Source organism: Hemicordylus capensis, chromosome 1 (genome assembly GCF_027244095.1).
Source record: "Hemicordylus capensis ecotype Gifberg chromosome 1, rHemCap1.1.pri, whole genome shotgun sequence".
Classification (NCBI taxonomy): domain Eukaryota; kingdom Metazoa; phylum Chordata; class Lepidosauria; order Squamata; family Cordylidae; genus Hemicordylus; species Hemicordylus capensis.
Genome location: NC_069657.1, coordinates 10,460,071 through 10,476,242, shown reverse-complemented (window position 1 = coordinate 10,476,242; position 16,172 = coordinate 10,460,071). Strand labels below are relative to the sequence as shown.

The 16,172-nt window shown below is 42.9% G+C and overlaps 1 protein-coding gene across 1 annotated transcript in view; it reads right to left on the bottom strand.

The window, feature by feature from the left end:
* Positions 1-16,172, bottom strand: part of ARID4A (AT-rich interaction domain 4A) — an 89,605-nt gene that overhangs the window by 37,991 nt on the left and 35,442 nt on the right. The window contains exons 12-14 of the mRNA XM_053254231.1: positions 4,272-4,344; positions 2,495-2,589; positions 2,245-2,342 (exon numbers count right to left, since the gene is read on the bottom strand). Coding sequence (XP_053110206.1) covers positions 2,245-2,342; positions 2,495-2,589; positions 4,272-4,344 — 266 coding nt within the window. The remainder of the gene's footprint in view (positions 1-2,244; positions 2,343-2,494; positions 2,590-4,271; positions 4,345-16,172) is intronic.

The following is a 16,172-nucleotide window of genomic DNA, read 5'->3' as shown; positions in this document are numbered from 1 at the left end:
TTGACTGGCTGCAATATCTGCAAGTTAGTTATAGAAAAGTTTGGGCAAAGAGCCGAGGCCTATGGCTGAGGCTGGCAAGTCCCAGTCATCCTGCAGGTCCTCCCTAAACAAGGGGGTGGGGGGGAGAAGGGTTAACAGCTTTGAGTGTGAGGATGCTGAGGACAGGAAAACCCCGGAAGCTAGAGCATCAGTGGTGGCCGCACTTACTGTCTCATGGTTAGTCTGTTGAGTTTTAAATGCCTTGACCAGAAGAATTTCAAAATCCTCATGCTTAAAATAATCTTGGTGCCGATCTGGGGGAGCCACTCCCATCAGCGGACCATTGGAGTGCACCTCATGGGATTCAGATTCAGAAAACACAATATGGTGTGTGAGGGAAGAATGATGGATGTAGGGATCTGACTGGACTGAATGTGTACTGGCAGGTACTAAAGGGACATTAGGCCTTCCGGAGTTATGATGGGGTGGTCTGAGTGTGAGGGCCACTTCAGTCCCACTGCCCAAAGATGGTGAGGCTGCCCCTGCTTGCAATGGAATCATCTGAGAGTGGAATGAAAGAGGTCTGGTGGGCAACATGGTCTCCATGACAGGATGAACAGGACTATGAGTTTTTTCCTACCTGGCAGCTATGGCATTACTCAGGTCTGGCCTCACCACCCTGTGAGGAGAGGGTATTCTGTTCTCATCTAGATTATGGGGACCTGCCCCTTTTCCAGACTCTAGAGCCTGTTGCATGATTGTGTGGGTCAGTGAATGTTGGCAGTTACCATCAGATGACCTGATTCTTAAACACTGCCTCCTAGCTGGAGGCCTGGAATGAAATCTGCCCTGTTCACATTCTGGAATTGGAAGGCAGGCAGGACTGGACAAAATAGATTATTGGGAATGGCTATCAGGGCGCCTTCTAGGAAGGGCAGGTGGTGCCGATGGGGGCAAACTGGCAGGGACACCCTGAGGGACTAGCACTGTGGGCAAAGCAGGTTGCGGAGATAAAGTGGGCACTGGTGGCAAAACTGGCACTTGGGCCTCCCACCTCCTTAATTCAGTTGCTACCAAGTCTCTGATCCATTGGGATTGGTCTGGAGGCAATTTTTCTCCAGAGAGGAGGGATCCAGGGAGGTCTCAACTGAAACAGAGAGAACGTGGCCCTGTGGGTGTAAGAGCAGCGGGGCCACAGGCAGGTGGGACTGGGGGTAGCAGTTATAGTACTCACTGACACCCCGAGCAGCCGAGGTGAGAAGAGTCACCCTAGTCTGGTTGTGCTGTGGTGTCTGGTTGCCCTTGGACGAGTTCTCCCTCTCCCATTCGTCACCGAGTACAATATGCTCCTCTGGACTCGAGGAGCCAGGCTAGGAGGATTGTTCAGGGGTTTCGTCTGGATGAGCACATGGGAGGAATGTGCCTGGGTTGGCAGGATCTCCCACTGTTGCCACAGCATGAAGTAGAGTCTGAACAATCAGGGAAGCTGTGGCCACCGCCAGAGCAGAGGGGCCTACTCATGGCAGGGATTCGGGCTCTGCTGGCACAAGCACCTCCTCCTACTCCTCTATGGGTTCCGAGGGCTGGCATGGAGCTTTTTGAGTACAGGAGGCCACAAAGTGGGTCCGCCAGCATGTCTGTCCGCCGGGGCACCATGTGCGTTTTTAGGCCGTTTGGTTGCGGTCCCATCCGGCCCCGCGGTCTGTGCCTCTGAGCTGGTTGGTCTCCGTAGCTGGCTCTGGGTCCTCGGACAAGCAGTCCGATGGAGGCACATGCTGCATAGCGCGACAACATAGGGACAAAGCAAAAGGGGGGAGGGGAGAAGTTTTAAAAAGGGGTTTTTTAAGGAAAGAAGTGAAAGAGCGGTCAGGGGAGGGGAAATGATAAAAAAGGCAAGAAAGAAAAATGCTGGGAGTGCTTCGCAGACACTGTGACTGGGAGCAAGACAGGACCAGAACTGTGAGGGTCCTCACCTGAGGCACCCTGGGACTGCTCTGATTTCTGCATGAGATCCTGTCTGCTGGGAACAAGTGGGTGTGACAACCCATCTTAAAGGATACCCTCCTACACTGGGGAAGAAAGGCTCTTGTATTGATAGATTGCTCACTCATTCTGGCTATTAACTGGCTTGCTGTTTTTCTTTTGATTTCAATACTTGTACTTTATATATTTTACAAGTTTAGTCCTTACACGAGTCTACAGATTAGCTGACTGGAGATATTAGCTCCCTCAAACGTAGTTTATATATAAAGGGAAACTACTTACTTTCTATAAGCGGTTTTTACATTGTAGGAAGCAGCTGAATTCAAAATAGGAATGCCAAGGTCCATATAAATTTGCTTCCATACAGCACCACTGTCAATCTGGAGTTGAGGGAAAAGATGAAGGAGACATTTTAGATGTGAAAATACAACTAATGCCAACATAAAATAAAAACAAATTTGTTAATCTGAAATTAACTTAAACCTTTAAAGCACCACCAATACAGGCTAGCTTTAAGAAATGCTGCACTTACATTGTCACACCCACCCTGCTGATACACCAGTCTAAAAAGTTTGAAGAGGTTAAGATCCTTGTAGCCCAAAACAGGTGGTTTATTGATAGGAGTTCCTAATGTAAGAAGACAAAGTATTATTAAACAGGCTTTTCATTTGCACTCTGTAGCACAGGACATTGAAAAAACATTCATTCCAGCAAGCTTGTAAATAGCCACTTGGGTGGTCACCCATGGTGCAAAAGGATTGCCTCTAGATGACCATGCAGTGACAGGTTGCAAAAACTGGTTCTATTCCCCACCCCACCTCCACCCCCGCCCAGATCACAAATGATGTACTGAAGGACGAGAGCTAGAGTTCTTCCTCCTGGCTAATAACTAGTGTACTTATTTGCATGGCTGCTTTACAGTTTGCCACTTCTGAATGCTTTTATCACAAGATGCATCTTCAACACAAGAATTCAGTAGTTGCTGCTTCCTGTGGAGAAAGATTGTTCACCATTTTTTAAAAAAGGTGCCTCTTTGCTCCATTAGAGGTAATACACTTATCGATTTTAGTGATTTGACAGGCTACCTTTCCATGCACAAATTACGAATAGTTTTTAAAAAGCAATAAAAAGCAGGGGGGGGGGGAAGCAGCATTAGAAGCTTACACACCCCTAATTTCCAGTTCAGGAATTATTACAATTAAAATGAAAAATCCTATATAGCCACCTTGAAATCAGCCACCCTCAAATCTATACTGGTTATGGTAGATGTAAGAAATTTGGTGCAAGTTGACAAATAATTCTTAAAACTTACAAGAAGTTTTCTGGTTTACCAATAAATGTTAAAGGCAACTGAGCACCATCAGTAATGTTCAGCTACCCTCCTCATTTATTATTAAAACCTCAGAACAAGCATTCCCACAGAAACAGGAAGTTGCCTGGATAGGCAGTTATTTTAATTTTACTTCTACCAAGCCTAGTAAACTATTTCCCGATTGCCTTGGTACCTAGGAATTCCAATTCTCGCAGCCTTTGCTATGCTAATATTATATAAATGAAGCTCTACAGCACAGGGAAACATGCAAGTTTCTCTCCATAGTTCTGGGGAAGGATATGCAAGCAATATTACATGCAGTTCAAAACCGTAACACCTTTTTAATCACCTGTAAATTGGTCCAGTTAAAGACATAAAACCTACATTACTTATTTCTTCACTTGTACATTTGTGGGCCCTACAGGACTTTAGAATGCTCTGTAGAAACACACCCAGATCATGGACAGCTGCTCTACTACTAATTCAAATGCAGGCCCACGGACTGATCTTGGCTATCCACACAATTGCATGCTCATCCGCTGCTTCGGCAGCACCAGCATCTTCTGCTTGCTTCCACTCTACCTGGAGCTTCTGAATGCAGCAGAGAGCGAGCCGGTCACTGATACTGCAGCAGAGAGCTGCACCTTAGAAAATGCCTCCTTGCATACATCCTGCTGTAATCTCCTAGACAAGCCATTTGATATAACAGTCATAGTATATTTGATGCTAGAAGGTGATGATAGTAAATATTAAGCTTATAATTTCTATCGAATTGTGTAGCCAAATTTGTATTTGCTTAGAAGTGCATGTCAAATGCAGTGGGACTTGCTTCCAATCAATCAATCAATCAAGCAAGCATAGAAATCAAGTCTAGAATATTCACAACACTTCACGCACTCTCAGCAACCAAATACAAGCACAACAGTGTAAGCCTACAATTCAGTGTTAACTTCCAAGTTTCTCCATTCCTAGAGATGGCTATGTTAAGCAATCCTACCTCTGTCTTCCATAAACTTGTAAAGCTGTTGGAGGAAGTTGTCCCTCTCTTCAGGATCAAGCTCTTCCTCAGGCTGCCAAAAGAAATTAAAATATTTTAAAAACATGTTTTAAAAATTAAAATTAATGTCCTAACTATATTTGAAGAACCAACTCCAACACATTTCATGTTTGTAAAGCATAAAAAGGCAAGTTAAGAAGCATTTCTTGGTATCTAAGCAACTCTACTAAGCATTTTACAAAAGAGTAACAGAAAATATATTGCAATGTTGAACTCTGACAAAGATTGACAGGACTGAGAGTTCTGGTTAAAGACAAGTCGTCTGTCTTTCTTTTGCAGGGACCCTAAAAAGCTGGGCTCAGAACCAAGAGACCATTGCCCAGAGAATACATAGTTTTTGGCACTGAGTTGACAACAGCTGGAATTGAATGGTCTATCTTTATTAGAACCATTAGTCATCTAAGTTCAGTTGTTTTGCTGCTGAAATAGCCCAAACTGTAAATAAAAACAGCAATACTTAGTATAGAAGTTCAAATAAGAGGCCATAACTTATGGCAGTTAAGAGGGCCAAATAAGACCACTGCCTGAGACTTTGGAGAGCTGACAGCCAACAATGGTCCAACTCCATATAAGGCATGTTCATGTTTTAAGAACATGAAAAGAACCTAACTGGATCAGGTCCAAGGCCCATCTAGTCCAGCATCCTGTTTCCCACCACTGCCCAAGTGCTTAAAAGCAGTGTAATAGTCTGCCTTGTGTGTGTGCACGCACCCGGGGTGGGTCCATTCACAGATTCAAGCTTAAGTGGGTCAAGACATTGATTCTGGTCAACAATGTAGAACCCATCCAAATATATTTATGTGTTGACAGCTTAAGCACAGAAAATGCCAATACTTAAGTGTGCACTTCTTGATCACATTTGCTAAGGATTGTAATATCCCATCAAGAAACAGATAGGAATACAATCAGTTCTGCTGCAGCATTACGCATCTATGGGTAGATGATGCTTTCTCAGGATTCTCATATATGTGAACGCATGCCAGTAAGTAGTAGAATGTGTTATCCATGCAGCATGACGGAAAAGCAAAGGGCCTCATGATCAGACGCTGGTTTGGGGGAAAACTGCAGTTCCTGGAATTATCCAGCAAGTTGCACAAATTACTCTTCACAAGTCACTTTCATATCTACATGCCCATGGGGGAAAATAGACTCTAGGAGCCATAGTATGCATCAGAATTGGCAAAGCTATTTTTGGAAGGGAGAATTTATTTTCCCTCTCCTGATACCTGCAAGTATCTTGGATATAAACCAGCAACATTTCTGTTGGAAACAACCCTTAGAGAGAGAGAGAGAGAGAGAGAGAGAGAGAGAGTGTGCTGATCATATTTAGTACTTATATAACACTTTTCCTAAGAGTTCAAAGTACTTTACTTCCTTAACTGAAAATAAATGCTGGTCCCCTTGATCGACACTTAAGTGCTTATTATGAGAAATGTGGAGGTTAATATTTTTCAAATGTTTCTGGAAAGAAAAAAAGCAAGTTTATTTGTTACACTTCTCCGCAGTAGCCATTTTAAAGTAAAGGTAAAGTTGTGCCGTTGAGTCAGTGTCGACTCCTGGTGCCCACAGAGCCCTGTGGTTTTCTTTGGTTGAATACAGGAGGGGTTTACCATCGCCATCTCCCGTGCGATATGAGATGATGCTTTTCAGCATCTTCCTATATCGCTGCTCCCCAATACAAGTGTTTCCCATAGTCTGGGAAACATACCAACAGGGATTTGAACCAGCAATCTCTTGCTCCCTAGGCAAGTTACTTCCCCGCTGTGCCATTAGGTGACTTAGTAGCCACTTACTCAGCCTTTATTCCACAGACATTGTATGAATCCCTCTTGTGATTTCTTGTTTGCCTATGAACTGCGTACCAGCCAACTACATTCATTTCACACTAAAATTTAAAGAGCAAAGAAAATGCTTGTATGGATTAGGACTCCTTATGTGTCAGGCATAACAGAGCAGAATTTAAGGACAAAGGTTAGGCCAAGATGGTCCTATAACATCAAGACAGCTGAAAGTAATTCTAGGTTTACATGTACTGACTTTTACTGGAAGCAAAGTGCCACAGAAAGTTCTGAACATGTGGCCTTTGGCAATTTGACCTATTTCATACAGGAACAAGCTGGACGAAGAAGGAAGGAGGATGCAGTTTAATGCTAGATCACAAGCTTTAGCTATAGAAATCCAGGTTCAATTCCCAACATCTCACAGCAACGTGGAAGGAACACCTTACTTCAATTTCTCTATGACAAAAACTACATGTAGATTCAGAATTCCTTCTATGGAAACTAAAGATTAGAATCCATTAAAAGGCTTAATTCAGTACTATTATCTGGTATTCTTTGAATTAATGGAGTCATTTATGTCAAGAGTTCCCCTTATTCTGCCTTGAACCTTTATTTTTATTAATAACTAACAACAGATGATGATGATGATGAGTAATAGCAGCAACATTATTACTAGCAGCAGTACAGACAGAAATAGGGCACGGTAATGAAAAACCATGCATTTTTCTTCCAAATAAATCTTTCAGATTTTCAGGCCTTGTTCTCTTCAGTTTCAGTGTTGTATTTTATGCAGTTCAAAAATGTTATGTGCTCTCAAGCCACTGCAAATTTTTAAGGGTTGTGTGGAAAATCAAGGGTAGTGTTGACTAAATTACACTTAAATGATCAACAGATACAGTACAGTGACTGATATAGGATTGATCCAATGTCCACAGGAATAAACAGGAGTCCTCATTCTGGCCAGCAAGCAGCAATTCATGCCATGTTTTATTTCTGAAATTAGCAGGCAATTGGTTGACAAAACCTCATTGCCTCTCCTTTAAGAAATTACAAGGGCTTAAACACATACTTTGTTTTCTTCAGAAAGGGATGAACAGGAGCCTTCTCCTCCAACATACACAGACAGAATCCACTCCCCTCCAACAGTTTTGTTTACTGCCCCCAAAAAGAATGGATCTACATTTAGAGACTTGTGAGAATGTATCATTTATGTAAAAAACAATCATAGCTGAAATCACCATGCTGTGTAAGCACCGCTGTGTTAGAACATGCTAGGAAATCTTGTAATTTGCATCCATTATTATTGTCCATAATAAGGCAAGAGGCCACATATGCATTTTCTTCTACTGCACTGTTTGAGCAAGTACTATGAAACTGGTAAAGAGAATCAATCTAAGAATGAAAGCAAGAATCAAGACTTACCAACAGATGTGCATACACATTTTGCAACAAGGACACAAGAGTCAAATGGATTTTGTAATGAATATGATGCAGATAGAGACATTGTCAGTCACTGAACACAGCCTGACAGGAAGTGGAACTCCCAGATTTGTTTTAGGCTGCAAGGGATCCCAAATTATGGAATTTCTGTGCACTTTTGTTTGAAGTCATCATTATATGTCACACAAACATGCACTTTGCACCAAAGGTTGTGTGTGGGTTTTGGACATTTGATCTTCCAAAGCCATTTAGAAGAAATGTCTGACTAAAACACAGTATTAAAAACTACTAATCATTAGGACAAATCCTAGTACTAAAATTTAAACGGGGTGGTGGTGGTCAATCAGATTCTTCCCTGCCTCCCATGAATATAATGTTCATATGATGTGCCAGAAAATCCAATTCTTAAATTCAATTCTAATATCTAGCTTCTCAAAACAGGCAAGATCTTCATTATATACAATAAGAAAGGAAACCAATATAGTCTGGGAAGGACAGCTCTTGGTCTTATGCCTCTGAATAAATAGCACCATTCTAGATAAGCCAAGAAACCACTGTCTGAAGCAGGAAGGTACCTCCTGATCTTTTACGGGGTTGTAGATAGGTTTGGTTTACAATTCAAGAGTGACACAATGTCATACTTCAACTTTTACTCAAAAGCTTTCAACGAAAGCTCAGGTGGACAATTTCAGGATGATTAAAAACAACAACCCTTGTCAACTGGTCAGTAGTAGTACCACTGCACATGGTAGTGGCACATAAACTAAGCTTTAGACACACAACAGAACAGCCAGGCTTCCTGCAAATACAGTTTCTGCAAGTCACTGCAGACAAGAGATGTGATATCAACTTGCTACAGGTGCCATGAAGAGAGTTTACAATGCAATGGAGAATGGGACCGTGTTTCAATGAGCCAGTCCGGGGTTCAAATTCCTGCAGAGTTCAATGGATGGGCTCAGTTCAGCCTACCTCACAGAGAATAAAATGAGGTGGAAATCTGTGCAATGAGGAGTGCTTATTGCAGAGGGGAGAACCATAAGAACAACCTACCAAGCACTGCCACTGCATAGGCGCCACACATTTCAGTTGGACATGTGTGGAAGCTTCATACAAGCTCAACTGGAGTAAGTAAAGTAGTCCTTGGTGGAGTGGACTCTACAACTTTTATATGGAGATGGCCTACAGCATAGTCAAAAATTACAGAACAGCTAAATATCAGGATCTCAGCACAAAGGCAGGTTCAGATAATGTTGCAGCCTGATTTAAAAAGAACCCCGCCCACTATTTTAAATACAAAGATGTAGAATGCAATCCTTTTTACAAAACAGATAGAAAAGCCACATGAAATGCATTTACTTATTGGTTTGCTTTGGAATGCCTTTTATTTTTTTGGAAGCAAGCCCCAAGAGAGAGAGAGAAAATAAAATGCCTGAACACTAAGACAGACTGCGGGGGGAGGGGGGGAGTGGGACTGGCCCATCTTTAAGAGACTAAGATTGTCAATTTGGCTTAATGACCTAACAGCACTGCTTTCTGCTAATAATATGAAAGCTAGTAGCCATGTTCAACTGCCTAGCTTCATCTCTGGATCGTCACATTTTATTTTATTTTATTTTAATTTCCAGTGCCACATGGAACAATAGATTCTGAAGGCTTTCTTATGATGACCTCTCTTTCTAGCGTACTGTACTGTACTTTACCTTCCCACATTCTCCTTCCTCCAATTAGGCCTTAAGAAAAACCAACCAGCTTACTCCACAAGAATGTCCATTTTATTTTTCAAACAAAGCTTCCTCCTCCCTCCCTCCCTCTTTTGTCTGAAAGGTAGAAGCTCTCTGAAGCAAGGCATCAGCTGCAAGGCATGCTGTACAAAATATCCGGACTCAAACTGGGTCGTCCTTGATATTCAACTTACCTGCACGACACAGAATATTTACGAATGCCAGCCCACACAAAAGCCAGTGCAGTCTGCAACAGTTCACACCCTGCAAAAATGTGGCCTATTCACTCTGTATAACATGAGGGAGAGAGAAAGAAGCAGGGGGAGGAGGAAGGGAGAGATTCCACATTCCACAAACGATCAAGCTCTTACACTTTGCTCCGTATTAGTATGTTTGCATGGAAAGCGACTCCATTTTGTTAAAAAAGCCTCTATTTTATGGCACAGCAAGATCTAAAAATAGATTTAGGGTTTTGTTGTTTTTTTGCACAGGAAAAAAAAGGGTTGCATGCATCACCACATTGCTGAAAGAGATGAGAAACTTACAAATATCTAAACCCCACCCCTCACAAGCCCAGGTTTGCAAAGATCAAAATGGTTAATGCTACAGACTGAACGCGCAAGGAGTCCTTACCTAGGTGCTGCATTCTCTCTCTCTCTCTCTCTCTCCCTCTCAAGTGTAAAATGGTTATATTTCCCTTTCTGCCTAATCTGTTCGCTGAGTCTCGACGTACTTCAGCCTAACTTGCAAATATTTGCTTTCCTTCCCTTGCTGCACCGAATCCACCGTTATGCAGCATTGCTTACATTCTCTTCCATATTTTAAAAAAAAAAATCAGACATTACATGAAAGGAAAAGAAAGAGACAGCCCATTTCAAAGCATCTGGCAAGCCTCCCCGGGCAGCCTGCCAAGCCTCTGCTAAACCTTCCTCTCTTTTCTGAGCATGCTCACTTGAAACCAACAGTGCGTCACCATGGCAACCCCGTAGGCAGCCTCTAAGCATGAACAGCCATTCTGTTTTCAGCCTTAGAAGACCACAGACTACAACGGGAGGGGAGGGGGGTGCCAGGGAGACACCAAGTTGCTCTTCGATTTTCTCTTTTAAAGAGGCTCATCAGTCCACATTATGGTGCACCAACTCACAAAGTTCCACTTGTTTTTCCTAAGTAGGCCAAGATTTAAAACAGCCAAACACAAACATGCACAGAACCCCCAAACATGCAACTGCAGGATTTTGGTGAGGCCAAGACAAATAGCTCTGCTTTCTGGAAACTGAGCTGTAATGTTTTACTACTGCCTGTCGCAGAAACCACTTCAGCTTGCTTTCTATTTTGCTCCGGATTCTTTTCTCGGTTTCCTTTTGGAGCTTATACAATTGATTTCTGTTCAGGATTTATATGCCATGAACATCAACATTTCCTAAACATTCACACACAGCTTCCTTAAACCAAACCAACCTCCAAACCTACTCAAATGTTAAGAGAGACGGGGCTGTGAGCAAATGAAAAGGGGAAGTAGTTATGACAATGTGCATCTGCAACAGGCATTAGGGTCCCACGAGGCTAGGACTGCTAAGTCACCAGGAATCGGCCTCAATCTCCAAGTGACTAATGCAATATTTTTATTATTTTTATTTTAATTACATTTTATATCTCGCTCTACCTCCAAGGAGCCCAGAGCGGTGTACTACATACTTAGGTTTCTCCTCACAACAACCCTGTGAAGTAGGTTAGGCTGAGAGAGAAGTGACTGGCCCAAAGTCACCCAGCAAGTCTCATGGCTGAATGGGGATTTGAACTCAGGTCTCCCCGGTCCTCGCCCAGCACTCTAACCACTACACTATGCTGGCTCTATTTTGTGGCCTGATACTGTGAAAAATATTACCGGGGGGGGGACCCCTCCAAGAACAGCATCTGTCAGAGTTCACAATCCTACACAGGACTGGGGCACAGACAGCCCATGAAGAATGGAATCTCTCCTTGCCCATAAGCATTCGGAACTGGTACTCTCAGTGGAAGAACGTAAGACAATCCTAGCTCAGCCCCAAAGTTGGGCCAGGGAATAGGGTTGCCCTCAAAAAGCCAGCACTGTATAATAGAGCGTCCTCCTAGGAGCAGGAAGATTGGGGTTCAAATTCCTGGGCCAGCCACCATCTCTCGGCCTAAGCTACCTCACAGAAACGCCGGGAGGAAAAGAGGCAGCAACACCACATACACTATCCTGAGCTCCTTGGAGAAAGGGTGGCATAGAAATATTATATTCAATTGGACCCAGTCCTGTGCCTAGCTTGTGTGGACAGAAGTGCACACACGCCCGCCCGCCCACTCACAGGCCAAGATTTCTACGTCTCCTCCATGTCAGGAAGGAGGAGCTCAAACTGGAGCTGACCCTTCTTAGGAAGTCCCATTTCACTCTCCGAGATGGAAAGCAGGACCCACAGGCCATTGAAGACCTCAAAACACATTCGAATAATGCCAGGTCTGTGCAGAAAAAAATTTCTAGACAAAAAGCCTCATTGTTTTTCCAGTGCTCTTGAAGGGCAGGCTTGAGGTAAAGCATTTCTGAATAAGAATAGAAGCACAAACTTTTTCTAAATACTCAAAGCACACCACATCTTATCATTAGCTTTGCAAAGTACACCAGTGTTACTATACACATTACATATGCAGAGTGTGGCTCAGCAACAGCAGCTGAAAGTTACCTGTGAGTTGATGGCACAGGTGATCCAGTGAGATCCATGCACTACCAATAGGGATGCCCTTTTTAAAAACCAGTATTTTCTCCGTTTTTATATACTGTATAAGCTCAAACTATGTTCAGTACAAAGTGCAAGACAATGCAGACATACAGTAGAAGGACCAAGGTAAAGCACTGGTACTGTAGTAAATACAGTGATCACACAGACAGAAAAATATGCACACAACTACATTAGATAGAAATCCTGATCAATATTTGACAACAACAAAAAACTGGCTCTGTCCAATGCACATAGTAATTCATGCAGTGGAAGCGTTCAGTGTTTTCTGGCATTTTGTGCCCCCCCCAACCCCCCAGTCAAGATATACTAAAAAGAGGTCTCAGTGTCAAAAAAAGGGACATCTTTTTACCTAGACCTCTGGTGCACCGCATTCCCCACACCGGTTTTATTTGAAGAAAACGGGGGGAGGCAGAGTGGGGGGCTAAACCCCAGGGCAATTTTGCCTCTGGACTCTTCTCTCCAGCACCCAAAGTTTAGATCACGAAGCAAGGAAGGCATCAATCATCACTCTTGAGCTCTGACCTATATTCAGGGGCCAATAAATTTTAGGTGGCTAAACGTTTGTGGTCATAAGGCCCCTCCCCATCCACCCAGGAGAGGGATTTGTCCCTGACCTCACAAAAAATACAGGACAGTCCTATACAAGCTTCAGTGAAGGAGAGAGGGATGTTCCTCAACTGCCTTGTTAGCTTGGAGCCAGAAAAAGGAATGGAGATTTGTTTGGACACAGTGTTCATAAAGCACTCCTTGGAAATGAAGTGGCAGAACAAGCCCTTTGCTTCCCGCACTAGCTCCGAGCTTGAGGAGACATCAGCATAGTTTTGTACTACGCAGTGGCCAATCAGGGCCCCACTTCCCTTTCCAAATAAGATGGGAAGATGAGTATCGGTCCATTTGGTTCCCAAGATAGATACCTTCCTGGATGGGAAGATGGGTACTGGTCCGTTTGGTTCTGTGATGGAGAGGCACTCTGGGTACCTTGGCAATACAACAGTCAAATTCTACAGGGTTGACCCCACCCCAGCCTTTCACAGCTGGGAAGAAGGCTCTAGCTTGCCAAAGGCACACACTCACCATGGCAAGTGAAAATTTGCAAACTTGTCTATCTTAAAACCTAATCAGCTTATACCAGGGGTTCTCAAACTTGAGTCCCCAGATGATGTTGGACTAGAACTTCCATCATACAATGCATGTATACAGAAAAGGCATGCAGAGATTTTTCTGTTAGCACAATGCTTACACATGTGTTTTCCCCATTTACAAACTCTTTATTTTAAGGCACACAACAGGACATTTCAGACCCTATGGGTACAATTAACCATAAACACATCATCCCATACCCCCTCCCACCTATTCCTTTAGCTCAGTGTTTCTCAAACTTTGTTGGTTCACCGCACCCTTTTAGAAAAAATTGAATGCTTAATGCCCCCTGCCAAGCCCCGCCCCCAGGGTGGGGGGTGAGCTGCCCATGCCCCGCCCCTTGCCTAAGACACTGCTGGGGGTTGGGCCAGCCCCGAGTAATGGTGAGGACATAGAGGACAGGAATACGAACTAAGCTAGTAACAGAATAAGTTTTAATGAGAAGGATGAGCCTGATGAGATTCTAACGATTTGTCAATATTTGGCTCCATGTTTGTTAACAGCATTCTCAAATCTCCACGATTAGCTATCTGCAGCCTATTTCTTTTTTTTGTTATTAGCGTTGTTACTGCACTGAACCCACGTTCCACTAAATAAGACGAAGGGAATGCAATAAGAAGTTTTTGAACAATAGTCCATAAACCAGGATAAAGTTCAGGTATCTGCTTCTGCAGCCAAAACTGTTGGTTTCCAGATTTAAATTTAAATTTCAGCTCTTCATTTGTTCTTAACTCAATCAACTCTTCTTCTAAGTTTGGAGATGCTTCTGAAATTTCACAGGAAAATGGGTCCAAAAGCCAATCAGGTACATCCATTTTTAAAATATCCTGAAATCGTTTTTTGAAGTCCAATTCCAGAGTTTCCATATGTTGGCAATATTCAAGTAAATCTTCGTCATTTTTTTCTACTGTTGACAAATTTGGAAAGTGGATAAATTCTCCCCGTCCCAAGTTTCTTTTATGTATTTGAAGCTTTCCCACAAATGCAGGAATTACATTTTTAGTTTTTATTAGATTCAGGTCATCACCTTGGAGCTGAAGGTTCATTTCACTTAATTTGTTAAACAAATCTGTCAGATAAGCTATATCTGGTTTTGATTTTATCAAATCTGCTCTTAAAGTAGCATCTTTGTCTTCCAAAAACTCTAGCACTGAGTTGAAAAGGTTGGAAAAACGGCTCAAACTGGCTCCCTTTGATAGCCAACGAACTTCTGTATGAAGAAGCAGACGATTGTAATCTTCATTGTTCTCCATACAGAGTTGTCCAAATAACCTGTCCTGCAAAGAATTACCTCTGATTTTGTTCACTGCTCTGATGACGAGATGAAGTGAGCTATGTAAGTGTTCACTCAGGTTTTTCGCTACTAGATGTTGCCGGAGAATAACACAGTGTACGGCCAATATATTTGGTACCTCTTCCTTTAAATGTGCCATAAAACCATTGTAGCATCCAACCATCGCTGGAGCACCATCAGTAGCAACAGACAATATGTTATTCAGGGGAATTTCTTTCTCTTCAAAAAAATCTTTCATTACACAAAATAATGATGCTCCTTTAGTATCAGTTTCTAAAGTTTGGGCAAACAATAACTCTTGGCAGATTTGTTGATCCCTTATGAAACGCACATAAGCGAGGCAAAGTTGACTCATCAAGTTGCATTGAAAACTGAGATGTTTTTAAATAATTATATAGAGAGTTTTCAATGTTTTCAGCCATCTCATCAATTCTTCTTTGGACTGTGTCATTACTCAAAGGAATTTTTTGACAATGTCAGTTGGTGACTTGTGTAGCACAGTCTGTAATACCTCCTTTATGGCTGGTATAATAAGTTCTTCCCCAATAGTAAGTGGTTTCCCTGATTTTGCAATAAGTAAAGCTATATTGTAAGAAGCACGCAACCCATCGTTACCTTGTTTGGAAGCTGTTGAAAGGATAGTTTCCAATTTGGGCTGTTTTACAAACTTTCCTTTGAGTCCTTGAAAATAATGCAAATCTTTATTCTTTTTATCTGGATGGATTTTTGTCAGATGTTCTTGGAGTCTAGAAGGCTTCATAGCTTCATTTGAGAAAACTTTTTGGCATATTATACACATTGGTAATGCATTATTTGAAGGAGACGGAATGAAACCATATTTCAAATAATCAACACTGTACTGCCTGCATTTTTTCTTTGCCTCAGACATGGTAATAACTGAAACAAGAAGCGTTGGAGCTCCGAGGGGCGGGAGCATTTAAAAAGTCGGCGGGCTCCCTCAACTGCATGTAAAACTAGTGACCGCCTTCCCCTGAAAAGTTTTGGCCGGCGGTGGGTGGGATAGTGGAGGACTGAAGCCCAGGGCAGCAGCTGCCTGAAGACCTCCAGTGTCTTCAGGCAGCTGCCGCCCTGGGCTTCAGTCCTCCAGCGTCTCAGTGGAGTCTCAGTGGGCGGCAGAGGATTTAGCCGGCTCCCCTGCTGCGCCTGCACAATGAGCCCCTCCCTTGGCTCATTGCGCAGGCGCAGCAGGGGAGCCGGCTGAATCCTCTGCAACCCACCGATTGGTTCCTGGCGCCCCCTAATTTTACATGGAGCTTCCAACGCCCCCTTGGATTGCTCCAACGCCCACTAGGGGGCGATACCGCCCACTTTGAGAACCATTGCTTTAGCTCCTTCCCTTGCCACTCTCAGTGCTCATGCTTCAAGTTTGTAGGAAATAAATAAATATCCAGTAACAGATCTTCCACCATACCCACACCAAAAAACCCTTTCTACCACCAATTATTAAAAAAAACTGTCACAGAAAGTCAAAGAGCCACAAAAGTGGCTATAAAGAACCACATAGGTCCTCCAAGCTTTGGTATAAGAAAACATCATGGTGAGTTTTCTTAAAGCAGGTGTTGAAACTGAAAATTGAAGCAACTTTTATTCGACAGGAAGACTGCAGTCCTTATGGGTACAGGGGAAAAAAGGTTAAACAGAATATAAGTTAGTTCCATGTACCCAGGACTTTGGTTCCTTGATCC